This window comes from Anser anser (assembly GCF_964211835.1).
Source record: "Anser anser genome assembly, chromosome: 1".
NCBI classification, from domain to species: domain Eukaryota; kingdom Metazoa; phylum Chordata; class Aves; order Anseriformes; family Anatidae; genus Anser; species Anser anser.
In genome coordinates, this window is record NC_139720.1 from 92,212,478 (window position 1) to 92,233,604 (window position 21,127).

The 21,127-nt window shown below is 40.7% G+C and overlaps 1 protein-coding gene across 42 annotated transcripts in view; it reads right to left on the reverse strand.

The window, feature by feature from the left end:
* The window catches only part of BBX (BBX high mobility group box domain containing), a 138,441-nt gene that overhangs the window by 14,562 nt on the left and 102,752 nt on the right, over positions 1-21,127 (reverse strand). For 25 of the 42 annotated variants that reach the window (XM_083817241.1, XM_083817219.1, XM_083817231.1 and 22 more), the window contains 5 exons: positions 19,568-19,648; positions 16,395-17,316; positions 15,318-15,456; positions 12,484-12,632; positions 4,434-4,523 (listed from right to left, as the gene is read on the reverse strand). In XM_083817241.1, coding sequence (XP_083673367.1) covers positions 4,434-4,523; positions 12,484-12,632; positions 15,318-15,456; positions 16,395-17,316; positions 19,568-19,648 — 1,381 coding nt within the window. The remainder of the gene's footprint in view (positions 1-4,433; positions 4,524-12,483; positions 12,633-15,317; positions 15,457-16,394; positions 17,317-19,567; positions 19,649-21,127) is intronic. The other 17 variants (XM_083817239.1, XM_083817238.1, XM_083817233.1 and 14 more) reach the window with 3 other exon arrangements.

The following is a 21,127-nucleotide window of genomic DNA, read 5'->3' on the forward strand; positions in this document are numbered from 1 at the left end:
GGTGTTTCACTAAGAAATAGTAGAAGGTGACTGACAAATTCAGACATGGGAGAGTCCTCTATGATTATTTCCTCCTCTAACTCCGGAGTAAGCTCTTTATCACTTCATCGTAACATTGCTGCCATACAACTTTGAATAGGGAAGGATTAAGGATGAATAATGAATGAGTGGGGTGGTGTCTGCTGTTTTTTTTTTTTCCCTGTGTGTAAGAAGAGGGGGTGTTGAAGGGAAGAATTGCTTTCCTCAAGAGGATTTTTCTTCTCTACCCGTCCTGGTGGAAATTGGGATGATAAATTATTTCATTATATTCTTTGCAGTTTATTATTCAAGCAGAGATAAAACCTAACTCAGAGGAAATCATACAAGACTAAAGGCTTCACCAACAAGACCCTTTGCATTAAACTCCAGAGATGAAAGGAGTCCACGCTTCAACAACTGAGTAGCCAACCTATTCTTCATTCTCTGTTTCCTTTGAAAGAGCAACCCCTTGCTTCCACTGACAAAGGTATACCCATATGAATGCTTTAAACCAGACCTTTATTTTTCAGTGCAGAAAGGACAGGGCTAAATAAGTTTAATTCCCTCTGTTTTTCTTTAATCGTATCTTTAATCCATTTCATATCCCTTCTGTTTTCACACTGTGCTACGTTCAAGAATGTTGTAGATTTTCAGGAAAACGCTACCTAGAAATTAAATGAGATCCTGCAGATAGTGTTCAGTCCTGCAAAGATTTCTGTGGTTACCTTCCCACATGCCTTTAGTGTATGCACAACTACAGGGCTGTGGTTTTTTTTTTGTTTTCGTTTTTTTTTTTACAAGAGGAGTTGAGCATGATATGAGGAGCTGGACCTTTCAGCATACTTATACCATGGACACAAAAATGACTTGGAAAGAAAAGCATCTAGAGCTCTGTGCTAGATCGTTTCCTGAGCTAGATTTGTTTAAAGTTAGCACGGACAGTCTACCCTACCCTGCAGGTTTGCAGAGTACACGCAATCCTCTTATTGCTCCCCCAGCTATGCTTGGTTTCTTCTTGGGTTGTAGAGTGCAGTCTGGAAGGCAAGGATTTAAAAAACCTGACTCTGCTCTGACATTGTTCATTTATGTCAACCATCAGTATTTCTGTAAAGCTTGCAGCTGGAGATTGGTAGTTTCTTGCTAATCCCGATTTTAATGCTGCAGTATAATAATATGCAATTAATAGTAATATGCAATCAAAGCGAAAACAGCTGAAGAAAACAGATGAATGCCTTCAACCCATCTCTCTCCTAATACTATGCTAAACAAAGATGGGTAGGGCAAGACAGAAGTCCCTTTGGGAAATGCTAGTGCCAAACCTGTACTCAAATCACAGAGGCAGGTCTATGTTAAAAATGCTGAACTGAAGAGCCCAGTGAATAGCTACTGGTCTCACTCAAAACTGAAGAGCTATCAGCTGCCTTTGTGACCATAAAAATGACGTCAGTTCAAGTCATTCAGCACAGCACAGAAGAGGACAAGCTTTTTAGACTGAACATCAGGAAGATACCAGACAAATTTAAAACAATTTCTTCAACAATGCCCAACTGTAACAGGAGTTGCAGTTTAACCACGTCTAGTGGAAAATAAATGTTCTTGTGCGTCCAAGCATGCCAGTATGAAGAAAGGAAGGTAGGCTGTAATGGTTTAATCATCTTCATTAAGCTAAAAAGGGGAAGCCTAGCAAGGTAGGGAGCAAAGCTTCAAGTAGCAGTCTCTTCACCAGTGCTTAGGAAACAACAGCAAACTGACCTACACCCTGGTGGAAGACGCAGTTCTTCTGACAACAGGTTGCTGCTGCAATACCACTCACGGGGTAGGAAGGCATAATGAACTGTAGCAAGGAGTGGGACTAACAAACAGTGACATCCCCTGACAAGAAGGCAGATAGGAGCAGGTGTTGTGGCACATCCACTGGTATTTTATGTGGTATATTTCTGTAAGCATCTGCAAACTCATAATACAGTGATTTGCACTGGTGGTGCTGCATACAATGCGGTTACATGAAGTCAGAATTCACTCAGATACCCGAAGTAGAGAAGCCTGGATAACATGATCCAGCCATTTCAAAATGTGCCTTTAGTGCATTTGTTGTCTGTAAGACAGAAGTGCTCATTCAAAACACACACACTTTCACAGGTCTGTACACACATACTCACATTTCTCCAGCTGTAAAAGGATGAATCTAGCATGACCCCTGCTGACAGCAACCCTTCCAAGTGTCTTCCCTCCAGCTACCAGAACACCCAAGCCTCTCCTTCCTCCAGAAAAATCAACCCCATAAAAACCTTACATATACACTTGTGATTCATCGCAAGTATAAACTAACCCCAGAAAGAAGGAGGAATTTTCATTTTAGTATTTGATTCACTAATCCTTGTATGTTTTAATTTAAATGAACATGCTGGGATTCTTAGCTTGAGTGCTGCAGAACATGGGATAGTGGATTCAAATATTTTAGGGCCACACTGCACTGGAACTGATGAAACTGCGATGTTAGGTAAGGCTGTTTGCCATATGCCGAGGCCATACCCCCACTGCACTTGGCTGATAACCACTCCACTTTGTGTCACCACACCGTACACTTACAGCAGGCAAGACCCCAGATTTTCACTCTGAGAAAACACAGTTCCCCTCCAACCTATACATCCAGTGTCTTTCCTTTGATGATTTCTACGTGGGCTGTGTAAGACTGGTAGGTTCAAGCTTCTCGTGCCTTTGTTTCAGTCTTGGGATGAACTCAGCACACTGGCCCTACTCCAGCAAATGCACAGACATCTTTAATGTTTAGACGCTATGACATTATTCACATGCTTAACTTCCAAGGACATGCCTCTGTTTTGTTGGAATAAGGCCAGGGTATTCAACACTTGTCAGGCTTGAATCTTTGATCATACTGAATGCTTCACTTTATATCAAAACAGGCTGGTTTCTTTTAGGTTTGTTTTTTCTAATCATTTTGCTTAGCTTCATGTTGTATCTACAGATTTTAAAATATAACTATTTTTTACTCAATCTTGTCTTAAATGCTGTTTCTTTTCCTATAGGAGAATTTAAACACTGTTTTTTAATTTTTATTTATTTATTCAACTATTTATTCATATTAATTTCTCTCCGTGGTCTATTAATAATTCAGCCACACAAGATTCTGAATGGCACCCAGTAAGAACTATGTTAATGTATGATGTCTTTTTTCACTCTGGTGTGGAAGCACAACAGTTACTTCTCATGAGCAACTCTCGCAACATGTTTGTTTTACAAAACCAACGAAAAAGAATAAGTAACTTAAAAATATTTGCATTGTTGAATGCAGCACAGCTGACAGAGCCCATGAGGAAAAACAGTGCAAGTGTACCACAGAGGATACAAAACACAGCATCAGGAAAAGAGAAGAAATGAAGTGATCAAGCCTTAGGGAAAAGGATTGAGCATAAAGATAGCAGGGGGAACTGGAGATACAGATTGTCATTTTACTATCTTAAAAAGAGACAGACATGGATGGGAAAAAAAGGAAGAAATTCATGGAGCTACCTAAGTAAGAACAACCAGAGAGGCTCTGCTATATCTCAGGGATGATGTAGGAGAGAACTGCATTGTGGATGATTTGGATAGCATGGAGAAGATGACTAGGGGGTGGGAAGGAGAAAAAAAAGGCCCAGGAAAACAGGCTAAGTTGTAATCCTGTACATACTGTACACTTGAAAACAACCCTGGGACTTGTGAGTGTACGGGTATGCAGGACCAGAATGCTGTAACAAGAAAAAGACTTCAGAGAACTACCAGCAGTGTAGAGGGCGGAGCAGATCTGAGGCAGAACTTAAACAAGAAAACCCTGTAGGTATTATCTTCAATTGGAGGCAAACAGGCAGCTGGTTAAGATTTCTACAGAGGGAGGGTTGGTTCAAGGATGGCAGGCGTACTCCTGAGAACCGGTGCAGAAACCAGCTCTCATGTTCTGACCAGCCACAGTCTGCAGAGCTCCAGACAGATGGAAATCAGAGGGAGAGCAGCTAGAGACATAAATAAATATGGCCAAGGGGTAAACAGTACGGTCTCTGATAGGGAAGGGATGGAGATAAGAGCAACCAAAGGACTAGAGAGCTACAAGCAGTGGCAGATAAAGTTCAGGGCCAACTGCAGAACTACCCTTGCTTTGTCAGCTCTGCTGCACAGAGTCTGGAGCAGGGAAACTGTAATCAAGGGCGATACCAAATAACAGTAAAACAGCATTGTACTTGAGTAAGGTAGTATGATCGACTGGAGCCAGGAGCTAATGGAGTCAAAGCAGACAGGGAAATAAGGGACCAAAGCAGTCAAAGACTAGAGAGTCAGGTAGCCTCTGCCTAGAAGCATCACCCGAGACTGATTTCAGAGAGCAGGCGGACCAAAACCTTAACTAAGTAATTCACCAGTACCTGTGTCCGGAACATTAAGCTTCTCCTTTTTGTGCTTATATTTGCTGACAATTTTGTGGAATAAGTTCTTTTTCTGAGACTGGAATGAACCTACAGACAACATTAATAATACATACTTTTAATCAGCAGTTTTAAAAAGAGCACAACAGTCACAGCATGTACTATAAAACCTCCCCTTCCACTAATACAGGATGCCATTTCATGGTGAAGCACAAAAACTAACACCCATTCTGCTCTCTGGAGGCTTTCTATCTAGGCAGGCTGTACTTCAACCCACCACCTCTCTATACAAAAGTGTCCCAAAGCATTTTGTAGAACGATGACCTTCAGAAAGCTCAGCCATACAATAAAACAAGAGTTTTGTTTGTTTGTTTAAAGACACGCTCCCTTTCGGATGTGTAGTGGGATGGAGTTAGCTTTCTTTGCAGCAGCTTGTATGGTGCTGTGTTTGAAGCAGGTGACCAAAACAGTGTCAATAACGTACTGGTGTTTTAGTTGTTGCTGGGCACTGCTTGCACAGCGTCAAGGCCTTCTGTTTCTCAGTCTGCCTCCCCAGAGGGAGGAGTGCCCTGTCAAGGGGGCACAAGAGGTGTCAGGGGACAGGGCCGCAACAGCTGACCCCAACAGGCCAAGGAGGTATTTCATACCATACGATGTCACGCTCAGCAGTAAAACCAGGGATGGGTTTCCAAAGTAGCCATTGCTCAGGGCCTAGCTAGGCATGGGTTTGTTGGTGGTGATTGATGTTGCATCACTTGTTTCTCTTTTTTATCCTGTTACTTATTAAACTGCCTTTATCTTAACCCAGGAGTGTTTTTGTCCTCACTTTCACCCTTCTGGTTCTCTCCCTCATCCCACTGTCAGGGGAGTGAGTGACTGACTGGGTGGAGACTTACCTACCTGCCAGGGTCAACCCCCCAGAGGACGCAAGTTAGGTTTGCCTTTTTGGTAACCAGAAATAAGTTTACAGTAAGTGCTGAAGTAAAACCTCCTAAGAGAGTAAGGTGAGAGTGTACCCAGGTGACGGTACCATTCCTACTTTGATAGTAGAGTCTTTACTAGTAGTAGTCAGTAGGCATTTTAAAGGACAGCAGACAAAGCATGCCACCAGCAGAAGCCATTAGGAAGCAATCCCTTGACGCACTAATGGAGTAAACAGAGATACAGCAGCAAAGAAATAACAGACGCATTATTTCTACGCTGCAAAGCCACTTTTAGGCAGTTACTTTTCAGAAACAAACTGCACATTAAAATCTTATTTCCGAAGATATAGCAGGTAAGCACCTCTTCAGGCTAGCTCAGAACAGACCTGCTGAAACAGAAAGGAGATGCACTGCAGATGCCAGGACGGTTCACAGCCTAACGAGAGGGCATCCTTCCCAGCTGCACTGTAGCAGGAACTGCACACCATCCACCACACTGACCTCCTCCACTCACCCTTACCCTTAGGAGAAGCCAGACACACACTGGCTACTGAGACAACTGTAAATGTGTAGTAACATGTGATCAAGGTAAGTTCACATCATGCATCTGCAGTTTTCGATCACTAACCAGCTCTGTATGTGGGGAACGAAGGAGAAAAATCTGTAGTACATGCAAGAAGAATCTAGCTTTAGGAGAACGTCATTCATAGAAATTAGTTCTGTTTGAAAAATACTGAAAAACAAACAGAGAAAAGTAAAATCCAGACAGGAACAGGCAGAGAAATCCTAAGATTTTCTGTATTTGGCTTTGTGGCTCACTGATGCCTTTTTTTTTTAAACTACTAAAGAAATCAAAATTTGGGGAGAAGGGAATAATATCACAAGAAAATCCAGATGTCAAACAACAAACCAAAGGAAAAAAACAAACAAACAAACAAAAAAAGCCAAACAACAACAATCCAGGCTAGACACCATCTTAGGCAACATCAGCTTGAATTTTAATAACTTTGCTAGAACTTGTAGAGAAAATACTATAAAGTTCAACAGAATAGGCCATATTCACTCAAACTAATTCAAGTGTCTTTCTACAAATTTTATAGTAGGTTCCAGAGCATCACAGAGCTGGGTAAGCAGTATGGTGCCAGTACAACAAGAATGCAACATAAGTCATGAAAAAGCTCAGGCAGGTTGATGGAAAGCGTACGTAAAAAAACCTGGGCCTTCCTGAAGGCTAAGGTCAAATACTTAATTCACATCAGCAGAGACAAGTCTTTCCAAAACAGTTCCACCAGAACACAGAAGCAGAGATATGCAATAGATGACTCAGGGCATTTCTACTGTTTTTTTTTTCTCCTTTTACTTTTTTTGGATTAGCAAATTAATGGTTTGTAGGTGCTTGGAATAAGCAACATTTTACATGGTATCATAGAAGTCTCCACTTCTATAGCTCAACCTGCAAACTGCTTAAATCAATTCCACAAACTATCAGTGACTGCCAGCAATTGAGCAGAATAAATGAGATTAAAAACTCCCCAAAAGATGACAGTTGTTGCATGAATAAGGAAAACTGTGTCTTAAACTTTTCTTCTACCATTCAAGGAACATTTTTGATAAGCTTTTATCTGCACCACGTAGCAGATGCTAGATGGTTCATAGCACATGCTACTTGCATGTAAAATTCTGTTCTCAAATGGACAGACATTGACTTCAGTGGAGTGAAAAGAGAAGCCACCTTCTTATAAGGAAATTTCTACTACCCTACCCTTTTACTCTTTATTCTTGTGCGACAGTGCTCATAGTTACTTCCTATACCCTTTGGCCATGAATGCAGTGAAAGAGAAGATGAGTTAATAGTTACGTATGTCAACGTGTCATACTTAGACCTGAGAATTTGACTTGTAACTCCATGAAAAACTTACTTCACACTCCCTGCCTGAAATACTTGGGAGTTAGCTAGATGATATGCTCAACGTCCTCTGTAAAAAGACAAATTATGATCACTCTCATATTTACACACACAAGTTATCTAGCAATTACTGAATAGACTATTTGGTTCTTCTTTGAAAATGTCCCTATCCAATCCTTCCTTTAAAGTAAGGCATGAACAAATGAAGTGCCAAACATTGGACCTTTGCAGAGCATATTCAGGTATGAAAAACAGAGCTTTTCTTTTTCTTCCAATAAAAATCAACCAAATCAATGGAGGAGGCAAAATATAGTCCGGACCTGAGAGGACATGGGCACACGTACTTAATTCCAGTAGGAAAGGCCGAACAATGGGCCATTCCTAAGATCAAATATCCTTTTTCACTCTCCAAGAGCAGGTGCCCCAGGGGCATGGTTCAGGCATAACAGCTCACGCAAGAGCTTACACAACTGATGGCTGTGCTACACCTGTTTCACAAGGACAGCAGTCAAATATTCAGAGATTTCGAACGAACACCACTTTTCAACATCCGATCCAGAGAATATCCATGACAGAAAGACCTAGCCAACCTATGAGGCTTGCTGTTAGGCAGTGGATCCTAGGAGTGACTTCCTACAGAAAGCTGAGAATTGCTTTTATTCCTGTAAGTTTACTTGCTATTGCTATACTGCCACCTTAAGTGTAGAGTAAGTCCTGTTCTCCTGCTGATCTTCCTCGACTGAAAATATTCTACTTCATTCTTCTTTTCCTAGTTTTACAGCAGCTGCCATGTGAGTTAACCACCTGCTAATCCCTGGCTCCAGTGGCTTACTGTACTCCCTGACAGCACCAGGAATTTCCTTCTGGGAATATCAGCGTGGACAGCAGCAGCTGTTTAGGAAAGCAGCGGGCAAGAAAATGAACTGGCCATGCATAACTAACCATAATTGCATTTCCTCCATGATTCTGGGCATGTGCTCCCCCTACTCCCCCAGAGTCCTTTATTGTACATGGCCAGACCAAACAGAGAACATTTCAGCACTGTCATAAGACAACCAGGTTGAACACACATGCCTCCCAGAAGGCTCTGGCACTGATTTGACATGAGGAAAGAAAGACCCTACAGAGGTGCTGAAGCTCACCTCACTTCTACCACAGGCTCAGCTCATTCCCTCAGCTTGAGACTGGCCTCCTACTAAAATCCTTGCCTTGTCCTGTGAGGCCATCGGGTTGGCAGGACCCTATAAGCTCCACAGCTCCCAGAAGAGCTGGAGTTTGCTAAACTCTCCATGTTTCTAAGTCTCTCAGGAGGACGGCGCTGTATTTTTAGGTTGTGATCTGTGAAACATTATGGCATGCCATCTCCAGACATCCAAATGCTTAGAACTAAGCCAAAAAACCCAAGCTAAGGCTGAGAGGAATGCCACAAAGGAGGATTATTTTTAAGCTGATGCTTTATTTCTAGTCATAGAGGCCACAGAAAAAAAATAAAAATTTGCAGCCAATCCCTTTCCTGGATAAAAGTACACTATGCAGTCTTCTCCTGGCCTTCCCAAAACGAGAGCTTTAGCGAAGTGTTTAGTGTGTAAGTGAGCATTTCTTCACAGCACACCACAGAAATAATGACTATGCCTGCTGCTCATTTTTGCATATAAGCGAATTAGTGACTCACTGCAGACTGATGACTCGTGTGGTGGGATGTTTTGGCACATATGCCATTGGAAAGAAGAAAAATAAAATCAGTCACAGCTCCAGCAAATGTTGGAGCAGGCCATCTGCACAGATTCATTATAGCTGTATTTTTCAGCCATTTTCTTACATTGCTATTGTACGTGCATGCTCCCGGTATGCTTCGGGTGGGATTTCCAGAAGGGTTCAGACTTGTTCAGGTCTACTCCCACTGAAGAAAGATCCCTATTAAGTTCAGTGAGAGCAGAATTTGGACAATCTGGAAAACCTGGAAAAAAATTGCCTCTCATTTAAGAAAATTCAAAGTTTGCCTTGCATATGGACTTGAAAGAGTTATGTTACAGGGTTCTTCAGGTGTTTTTATGTTAAAAGAACTGCCTGAAGCAAGGACTGGGCATGGCAAGCACAATGGAAGGATTCAGTCGACACTGATTCACTGGTTTCCACTTTGCAGTAAGAAAATGCCCTGACAATCCTGTCTGTTTGGGTCAGGTAGCAGATCAGGCCCATCATCTTATTTAGCCCCATGTAGGTATAGTTTAATGACATATGACAGAAAATCAATCTGGCATCATTTACTCCAAAGTAAGGTAAGTCCTTGTCAGGCAGGGTATAACGTGTTTTTTGTTTTAAGGCGTACATGATTAGTTAGAAAAGAAACAACCCATCCCCAAACAAAACAAAAACCCCAAACATTTCTCTATTTTTAATCACCTAGCATCCTCTGGGGGTTTTAGTGTGTAGCGCTCCAATCTACTTTTCAGCCTTTAGTTGAAATTTAATAAGCACTGATCTGAAGACTGCAGAAAGTAATTATCTGAGGATTGAAAATGCAAGGGAAGTTTATGATTCTGCACATGCTCATCCAGGAAAAGCAGGGCATGGTTGTAGAGTGTTTACTAAACCTACCCCTCATGATCATTACGTATTGTTTGGAAACGAGGCACATTTGGGGCCCCAGCCACTAGTAGGCACCATTTGTAATGGATGCCTTGTCTAATGACCTTACAAGCCAGAGACACTCCAAGAAAGAGCAAAGCAGCAGAGACAGCTCCACACAAGAGGATAACGCAGAGCACAGCAGAGCAAGGTTAAGGTCTCCTACATCCCAAGACAGAGTCACACCCACAGGACTGTACTGCCTCTTCACAGTACGTGCTCATCATGCTGCAAGAAAAAAACGCCACTTTTGCGTCTGCTGAATTCTAACGGTGTAAACATAATAAAAAACCTAGAACCATTCCAAAGCAGTCTATTATTTTGCATAAAACTGCCTGTTTCCCGTGTTTCATTTTCTGCAACACTTGCAGAAGCCCAGCTTATGGACCTGTATTCATAACACTGTTGGAGGTTAGTGTTTTCTCACTGTCTGTGGACTCAGGATTTGCAGGCAAGCCAACAGCATGACTAGGCTGAACGGCCTGTCAGTACACTAGAAATTAATTTGGGGATTCAGCGTAATGAGTATTTGGCTCTGTTGGAACAGTTTCCCCTATTAAGCTAGTAAGCTTGGTTGTGTGCAGTTTGGTTCAGGTTGTTTCACATACACAGCTTGCGTCCTAATTTTAAGAATCCTAAAAAAAATCTGGCAGAAAACAAAATCAACCTACTGCCATGGAATGTTTATATTTTTAGCAATTTTTCTTTTCCAAAAGGGGAAAAAAAAAAAAAAGGTATGTTGGAAAAGTTTCTCAGTTAGCTCTTGAGAGCTGAGCCTCACTCTCCAGGGAGCTGGAATGACTGATGTGAGCTGCCAGCTCACCCAGCTAGCTTTTGTGAATTCAACATTCATTGGAATTAAGAACAGATATCGCTATCTCAGTCTACATTTAGTTCAGGGCTATGGTTAGATGTTCACTGCAAAAACAGCAGTGTCACCATCAGTTATTCCTGCCTCCAGGGCTGCTTGTTACAACCGCACAGCTCACTTGGCGGAAAAGTTCATGCGACTGTTGGCCATCTGCTTTGGTACAAAGTCAGCTGGCTTGGTTTAAAGAGCCCCATTTGCCAGCTACAGGCAAATGCTCCATGGCCTTCTCTGCAGGGCTGTGCCAAAACTACTTATATTAGGCTTGTGACCTGCTTGCAGTTATGTTTCTGACCTTCCCTTGAGATATGGCCGAAAATATTCCAAACCTTTTTAATAGTGATGGAAACAGGGATCAAAATGAACTTGTACTTAGGAACTTAGCCAAAAGCAGAATGTAGTTCTAGGCTACCTGGCTTGGGTAGCATTATCATGCAATTCCCAAACAGATTAGGACCTGCAATTTTTTTTAAAAGACATACAGACATCTGAGCAGGTGAAAACTGTAGTGAGAAATCCACACAGCTGCTATTATAACTTAAATTGCCATGTTGTGCCCAAAAGATGTTGTGTAATAAACCATTGTATTAATATACTGGTAAAAAAAAGTTCATTCATGCTCGTTAAAGAAGTTCTGTAAAATATATACCATAAAAATGGAAGAGACAAAACTCACTTTGTACCAACACCATTCTAAATTTGCAGGAGTCTGACTGTTCCATATCTAATTATATAAATACAAAAATCAATACTAAAATTGGCATGCACTAGGAAAGAACAGCTGCTCAATCCTGCATATTCTAATGTAATTATTTGTGAAGCATTCAAAAGGCATAGATCTAATCCAGGGTTGCCTGGCTAAAATACACGTACTGGATTTGAAAATCAGCCAGCCCATGATACTACCATAGTAGCCGAACAGGAAACCAGCTTCACATTGTAAACTGCGTAATGAGCATTCTTCTGAACATCCTTTTGTCTTGTAGAATTATTGCTATGTCATTCCTTCATTTTGTGATGCCACAGCCTAAAAGCATTTTCTCTAACGTACACTTACTTCTCTACCAATCCTGTGACACAGGCTGTCTGTATATAAAACAGTCAAACGTGTCGTGAGTTATTCTCCCTCTATGACCCTCAGCAATAGAGCTGAGCATAGAACTAGTTTTCCTGTCCTCTAAACATATTTATCATCTCAGAACATTTTCAGTCTAACGTTCCATTGCAAGTTTGAAATCTTGAGGAAAAATATCCAGTTCATTCAGACATTTTTGGTATCTTATTAGTAAAGCCTAAAATTACATTTAAATGAAAAAAAAAGCACATAAAACTGTGCTTTGAAAAATGTCAAAGTAACTTTTTGGTGATCTGCCATTTTTCTCCCCTGCCAGTTTCCCCTGGGAAAACTTGTCAAATTCACTTACCTCACAAATATTCCCTTCCTCACCCCCACCCCCACCCCCTTTTTGTTTGTTAGGTTTGCTTGCTATAAGGAAATTATTTCACATACAAGCTCCAAGCAATTCTACTCTACTCAGCATGAAACGCAGAAGTCAAGAGTACGGCCTGAAAACTAATCCAGGTGAGAACCAACTAGCTTCAGTGCTAGAAAAACGTTTTACTTCAGACTTTTCACATGTATAACAGTAAGGTGAGAAAGTATAAATTCCAGAGCTTGTTGTAGCATTGTTATTGATGAAGAACGTACTGAACACAGTTACTTACCTTTGTTGGATTTTGGTTGTTCAGATGAGCCGCTTCCAACCTTTCTCTTTTTCCTTGGAACAGATGAGCATTTCCTGTCAAAGGTAATAGGACTGTATTGAGGGAGGCTGTTGAATTTCTTTTCAAATTCTTCTTCCAACTTTGCTAAGCTAAAGGGGAAACAAAACCAATCAAATTAAATGTAACTCCATTTCTGGAGAATTGTATTTTGTGTGCATACACACGCATCTACTTACATAGAGGGAAAGAGATATGCGCACATGCACACTGTAAATGTCAAACTATTATACATAATCCAAATTTGGGATGAGAATGTACAATCCATTTCCTGAATTTGTAACTCTGGAGAAATTAAGTTTTAATATATGCAAATAATGTAAAAAAATTAGCTGCACAGATTCATAAAGCAGATTTGTCTGTTCCATGAGGGGAATGAGAAAAGACAATAAAACCAATAAGTAAACAAACCAATATATTAATTTCACATAAAAATCACATTACACCAGAATGGAGGTGATAATTTAAACTACAGCAAAAATGTCAAACTGTCCAACAAAGCTAACAAAAATGGCAAGCCATCCAATCTTCTGTGGAAAGGAAAAAAAAGATAAATCTGGTGCTTCAGAATGGCAATTAATTTGTATTTCTTCTGGGGGATTATACTTCCTTCCTATTTTGTTTGTTGTGAGATGAAAAACACAACTAGCTCATGGCTTCAGGAAACCCAACGTTCTTCATAGGTCAGCCCAGCTGGAATGAGTGTAATAAGCTTTACCTACCACTCAAGAAGTCCACAGATGTGGTATTATTCGTAATTGCCAGATGAAAATGAAGCACTTGAACTGGATGGTATGGCACGGCCTTCCTGGCTGTAATGACTGTGCTATCTTGCGTAAACATGACTTTTCAGAGAACTTCTGCAACCAGGCAGGATCATAGTATCGCAAGTGCATTTTAATAAAAGGCAATTTGCACTGCTAGGCAGATTATAAATAGAACTCCCCATGAGAGGGGAACAATGACATTTTCTACTCATCTCCAATTCTGATTGCTATGGAAAACTAGAACTGGACAGATGTTGGCATGACTGTTGGAAGGGGTGGCCATGAAACACTCTACATTTGGAAATGTCACAAGAAAGATGACTTCCTTGTTTCTTGAAACAGCACTTCCATACAATTGCTTTCTGAAAGCTTTGGTACACAGACTGATACTTCGTTTTATCTCTGCTCAGCAGGAGTGGGGCTGTACACGGGCAAAGCACACCTGGCATGGACCACCAGGGAAAGCGAGGGCAGCTACCAATGGAGAAGGTAAGGGGACACAGAAGTAATGGGAGAAAGGAGCAGCTCCACCAGCAGTGAGGAATCCAGCAGACAGACAGACGCCCTAATGCTGAAAGGTGATGATGAAGGGAGCAAAAAGAGTTCAGAGGAGTGGGTAGAACTAAAACCGGCTCTTCCAATCAGACAGAAGATCAGGTAGTACAAAAAACAAGGATAACAGATACCTTCTCCAGCACTTCGGCTCCACACATAACTGCTTCTGCTTTACAGAGTTCACTAAACAACATTCATTAATGGCATGGCTGAATCAGGAAGCAACATTCACTAATATGTATTTTCCCCATCCAGCCAGATAACGATGGTAGAGCAGTATTTGTCAAATGAATGAAATATTTACACAATTTTCCTAGTGACTTTGAATAAATCATATAAAAATACATTTTTTTGGCTCGGAGATGCATTTGTTTTTTTTGCCATGAGGTGACCTAACATTTTCAAATTTTTCAATTTAAATTTAAAAGATATTTCCAAATAATGTACTTTCTTATATAAAGTACAATAAAAATATAAGAATTGTGCCAATGGTTTTTATCAACTATTCCAAATGAAAGAACTCTTGAAGATTTTCATTAATGTAATATCTTTGCTGTAAAGTGAGCTGCAGCTAAATTTCATATAGACCAGATAATAAGTGTATGAAAAAGGCCTGCAGAAAAGAAACATTAAAATTGTAACCATGACGTGGAAAATCTACTCTTTTGTTGTTGTTCATTTTCACCCTCTTAATTCAGATAATTGGAAGTCTTCATAACTTGCAAGTATGAATGGCAAAGCAGATTTAACAGCTATGCCTGCAGTTAAATAAATCCGTTAGTACTCTGACAAAAATTGTTACTCATACTAGAAGAGCAATTCTGTGCAGCCTTGCTAAATGTTAATGCATTTGTATTCATTATTCTTCTGATATGTTTAATTTCTTTATTGTGTATATGAACAGTTTAAATATCTTGCCTCAACAATAGAAAAATTGAGTATTTATCATAATTATTTGCAAATATAAGAATGTTGTTTACTTTTCCTGTCAGCACTCTCTTTAAATAGGCAAAGGGATCTATTTTTTCTAGTCTGTTTATGATGATTGAACACCTACACAAAACTTTAAATATTGTCTGCAAAGTGTGCTGAAAATACAAAAATATAATTAACCCTCTTCACCATCTCTTGAGCAGCTAAATATTGTGATTTTAAAAAATATATATATTTAAAGAAGTGTGCAAATAATGCCATTCAAATTTGTTTACAGTATTGTAAACCAGGAAAGATCTCAGAGGAATTACTTCAGTATATAACCAACATGAGACTAGAGTCTTACTCAGCCAAACAGGTTTGCAGTTTACAGGAATTCTGCCTAAATGTGTTTATGTAGTTTAAAACATTTGAGTGTTGGATGTTGGGGTTTCAGTTCACTAGCTGCAATGGGGAAGACTTGCTCTTAAGTTACTAGGCTGGCCTAGCTAAAACTTTGAACAGTGTTAAGTAGCAACTTACCCGAAAACAAACTCTTCCTTTGGCTTAGTCTTCTTCAGTTTTTTGTTCCCACTTGTCCCGCTTTGGGAAAAAGCCCAGTTTTCTTCATTCCAGCATCCTTCATGATCTGAGGAGTTGCCTTTTCCTGAGCTTCTTTTTCCTGCGATAAAGGCAGAAAATTTTTTCTCATCTTTAGAAAATTGTGCCAAAACAAAGTGGGCTCAGAAGGAACTTGCATACCCACTCAGCAACAGAACTTAAAGACTGTTTTATAACCCCTTTAAGAAGATCAAACGTTTTTTTTTTTAAATGGATAATAATCTTGTTGGCAACTGTTTTTTTCCCCTTATACATATATATGCATATACACTACCTCCAAAGTCAAGATCTCTTCAGCTGTCAAGCAGGAGAAAGAGATGAGTAGATTCACAGTAATAAACTTACCTGAATTATAAACGTCTTTTTCTTTTCCATTTTGATTAATTACCCATTTAAATCTACTAATCGGAAAAATATATTTCTATATATCTCACTGAAAGCTTCCAGAAATTTTAATCTAAAATTTATCCTTCTATAAGGTAAAGGGTTCTTGCTCACCACTAACAGCAAAACTGATCACAGAATTGCCAAGGTTGGAATGGACCTCTGAAGATCATCTAGTCCAACCCCCCTGCCAAGCAATGAATGACCTAAGAGAAAGTGTCAGACATCTGCCTCTTGTGATCATAGTTCTCCATCCTACAAACCCAAAAGCTGTTTACATAGAAAAACTAATTGTTCAGGGTTACATGCAACAAGTCGTGGAAACATCTATCAGCAGGTCAACAATCAACCAACCTAGTCTTCAGTCAAAAAGCTAAATCTCAGGTAATGACACAAAGGGAAAAGTTAAGAGCTCTTCAGGTAAGTAGGAACACAGACTGCAGAACTCAGAGACCTGCCCTGGACCCCGGAGCCCGTCCCCACTATTTCAGGCGATCTGACAACCCCATCATGCACTGCTTGAACTTGAGCTTAAACATGAACTTTTGCTCTTCCTCCCACTCCAGGCAGCCTTTTGCAGTTCGTGCTGTAAATGAAACAGTCAAAGCCACCCACCTCTGTCCACATTAGCACGCAGAGACGTGAGCATGCCCTCTGACACCAGAGTTTTATAAAGAGCACCTTTGCAAGATCTCTCCGATTTCCTGGAGCCACAAGTTTCTATCTTTTTAACACAGTCACTGTCCTCAGTTTTGACCTGTTCTGGTAAGCTTTGGGGTACCACCTCCTCTGTGGGGGTCAGTGGTTCCACTTTAATGTTATCAGAAGCCTCACAGGGTTCTTCCTTGTTGGCTGTAATATTAAGGAAATCAGGAGGCTTTGATTCTTTGGTGGGCTCCGTGGGTTTCTCCTTCGATGTTTTCTTCTCTTTCGATTTCACTTTTTTCTTTGGTGATTTTGTATCCAACATGCTTCCCTTCACATTTGAGGCAGGGCGGGCTTTTTTGCGGGGAGTTTCCGCAAGTCTCTCAGCACCCCAGTCCCCTTTTGCAACAGCTTCAATTGTGTACATTACACTTTCAATGTCCGACTCAGAGGACTGCCTCTTTTTACAAGGCTTCTTGGGGGTGGATTTTTCACTTGTGTGCCGGTCCAACTTATTTTTTTTCTTTTTCTTCTTTATCTTTTCTGGCTTGCTTAGCCCAAAGATGCTCATGTCAATCATTGAAAGCTCTGGAGAACGGCACATATGATCCTTTGTGTTATCATTTCTCTCAAAAGGACTGCTCTCCATTATGAGACTAGTAAAATCTCTGCATTTTGCAGTTTCTGATTCCTCAGCTTTTGTCTCATCCCAGTTTTGTATTTTCCCTGTCTCTGATTGTTCTGTTTTTCCTTTACAGGAGTCTTTTATTATTGTTTTCTCCAGTTCTTCTGCTTCCATTTCATCTGGAACTTCCCTCGCCACATCTTCTGATGCTTCCACTTTTGTTTTCCCAGGTTCTTTCACTTTCACCCCTTCTGAAGCAAGGCACATCTAAAATGAGTTAAAAATAGTCACCATGAAACAAACATCAACTGTTAACATTACTTATATTAACAGGAAGAGCGCTACACATGCAGTCTCTCTGGGATCCTAATTTATGAAAGCAAACTATTTTAAAGAACCGTACTGAAAAAATGCTGAAGTCCTAATGAAACTGATGAAATGTAATTATGGCTAAGTGCTAGAATACGGCCGATGGACTCTACCACTCTAATAGAAAAATACTCCAACTGATCTAATTGGTGTTTCCATGATCCTTGAAGTGCCTTTTATACATCTGGGAAACCCAGTGCTAGTTTTATTTTCAGAATACCCTAACTGCAATGGAAAAACACAGTATCTCTCACTATATTGTATCACAACCTACATGAAATCTCAAATCCATACTCCCAGTTCCCAAATATCCCCATATACAATTCTTTCCTCCATTTTCCAAAAGGCCCTGAAGGGGGAGGAAAAAAAAAAGTTGATCAAATCACAGCAATCAAGATTATTTTTCTTTACTTCAATGTGCAAAATGATTTGGGAGATAGTAAAAAAGCCTTCCAAATCTTTCTTCTTATGCCACAGTCTTGTTCTGCAAGGAACTGCAAAGCAGCAGTAGTTGCCATGGTTATCTCATCTCCTCCTGGAGATAACATTAATGGAAACCAAAACGCTCATTCTGTCTGAGGAACAGCGATGTTCAGAAGAAGAACTACAGCAAGGTCCTCAAACTGCCATGTTCCTTCAGCAATGACCTGGAAGATCCACTCGGTTTTGGATCCCTTGCAAGCCATACTGACACTGCCAGAGGTGGTAGCAGTACTTCACAGCAGCAAGCAGTTGCCTTGGGAAGGCATGTTTTCTTCTTCTTGCTCTCCCTCTTAAAACCTCCTAAGCTGAACTCCAAGTGCTATTTTGTTTTTAAAACAACCATCAACCGAACAGCTACCTGGACTGAAACCAGCTGGAAGAGGCTTGCTTTGAACCAGGCATCAGGAGCTTCCCTACCCTGCAGCTCAGCCCATGGGCCATATGGTCAGGATGGATGTACGCTACAGATCAGTTGGGTTCTCTTTAGGTCAATTTTCTATTTCTCAAATTGGCAAGGTATTTTTTTCTTACAAACTAAAGAGATCTCTTGCACCAATATACGAGTACAAAAGCAATGATTGAACTCCGAAATAAGTTTCTGATTTGAAATAAGCTTCTGAAATTCCTTCTACATGGGATAGAAGAAGGTCAAGCTAGGCTGATCACTGGAAACACTGGAGCTTTGGCAGCACAGTGGCTGTAAGGAAGCAGAGTGAATTATGCAGTGGGGGAATTGCGTAACTATGCTGAGGTGGGCTCTGGCACAAAGGTACTTTTTTACTGTGACTTTTTTAATGCACTGCAACATAAACACAGCCTGTGATTTCCAAAAGCTAAAGATCAATCTTAAAAGTGCAACTCATTGAACAAGAATAATATTTTGTCAATTAAATGCCCCCACCGTCACAACCTGCCCATGTTTTTTAACCTCTTTATACCTTTGCTTCTTCTGCAGCAGCCAATAGTGCAGAAGGCTATGGGTGTGGCTACAAAAAAAAGGTGTTTTTTTTTTGTTTTGTGAGCTCTAAATAAACTTGGAAATCACAGCCTTTAAGATTGGGAAGCTTGAAAAAGGCTTACAAACAAAATAAATACATTTCCATAAAAGGCCATTAGCTTCAACTGTTCCGAGAAGGAGTAGCTGCTGAGAGAATCATTGTAACAGAGTTTCTATAGAAGTTATTGACCTGTTTTTTCCCCAGTTCAATAAACAGTACGCACAAAAGGAGAAAAAAAAGTGGCTAATGCCCTTTAACGGGTATTTGTAATGGTGATGTAATCTGAACAGACTAATCGAGCCCTTCACGTCAGTTCCTCCCTGCCCCCATGTACCCATCCCCCCCAACCAAACCAAACCAGTCAAAACCCCAGTCCCTAAAAGAATTAATTGAAACAATTCAAATGGAGATTGGATAACCCCTTTGCCACAAGGGACTAGGTACTTCTCATCAGCTGCAGCATGGATGCTTAGAGGCTTCCAAATTGATGGCTAGTCTGGAGAAATCTTAATTTATAGCACCCAAGCCAAGATAATATAGGCTTCTATAAGCAACAGTGTAATTATAACTGTAGCAACGTACTGCCTTCCAGTCTTGGGCTATCAATATCATTAACTTCTCCACCCCACTGCACCTGTGGTAATTAGTCACCAGTGTTTTAATACTACCTCTGCCAGCTGAAATAATGCTGATGTTCCACACTGCTTTGTTAAATCAGAAGGACCTGAATGGGATGTACTCGAAGAAATCTAAAGAAAAAACAGAGGAGGAGAATAAAGAAAAACATTATTTTACCAGTACAATTATTTTATGCTTGTTACATGGCTTTTGAAAGGATTATTTCCTTCCTCTTCCCAAAACTCATTCATAAGATTACATTATCAAAAAAGTGTAGACCTGTGCATGCTGTAATAAATAAAATCCCACTCCATCACTGCTCTGGTGGACAATACCACTGGACATTAAAAGCTACTTTCAGACTTGGGGATTTTCTTGCCAGGACTGTCTTTGAAGGACGAGTTGAAGAACATGTTCTCTCACATGTAAATAGACTCCAGAGCTCTGCTAGGGCCAAGAGCATTGCACCAGTCTACACCAGCATGCAATCCAGCTGATGGTTCTGAAGGCCTAGGCAGATGTTGGCTTGGAAAAATCATTTCTTGGCGCTGGCTTAAGAAGGTTAGCTCTGTCAGGACATGGCACTACCTGCTGATGTCCTATTGGACTCATAGCAGAGATGCTATGAAACCAAAGTGCAGTAGGAGCCCTTAAGCCTTTGGTAACCTTCGGTTATTACTTTCCAGTGTATGGGAAGCTGTTCAGTAAGCAGTTATCTGATTATTCTCTAGGAACTTTTTTTTCTTATATTAAATTGTGATGCTCTTCAGTATTTTAGTGTTTTGTATCAGTTTTGAGCTTGCTGCAAGGAAACGATCATTTTCTAAATTTATTAAAACATCAGTCTCAGGACTGGACATCAGTACAAAGAAGAAAATATTCTACTGTTAAGCATGTATCCCATAATCTTTGCTCAGGCTTGCAGGTTTCTTATAATTGCTTCCTTGGAAAGAGCTGGAATGCTAGGGACTGGGGCACTGAAGCACTTTCGACACTTTACTTAGCCTTCCCATCAACCCCACTCAGCTCAGTTTTCACTGCTCTCTACCAACACAGGGAAGAAAAAAGGTTAAAAATTCTCTATGTCCACTGGAAGCTGCAGCATTTCACAGCTTCTCCCAACCTCTGATGATTCCAGCCCAAGCCTCTGAAGGCTGCGTACAGCCACTCATTGTTAGTGCTGCTAGCCCTCTGGTGCAGAAGCGGCCTCCTTGCCTCCTGGAGGTGACGCACACTCGTCCGCCGCTGCCTCCCCTCGCTGTCATCCCTCTGTACTGAAGGCTGAAGACAAAGCATGTATTCAGGCACTGAGGAGACTCGGCAGAGCTGAGCAGCAGCACCCTTCCAGGCTTCAGCGTGCAGCACGGCTGCTCCAACTGTTTTTAGGAGCTTAGAAATTCTTAGGATTTTTTAGGAAAGAATTAAACCCACTTCTACACTTTATTTTATCACCATCTGTGAAATACTGTGAAATATCAAAAGGGAAGGCGTAGAAAGGGGGGGGATAAAGTTGGTTAATCCACATAGCAGAGATGAAGGAGAAGCAGAGCAGTGTGCTGTGCTGAAGCTGACAGTCTCCCACGCTCCGGATCCCTGCCATGCCAGCAGCA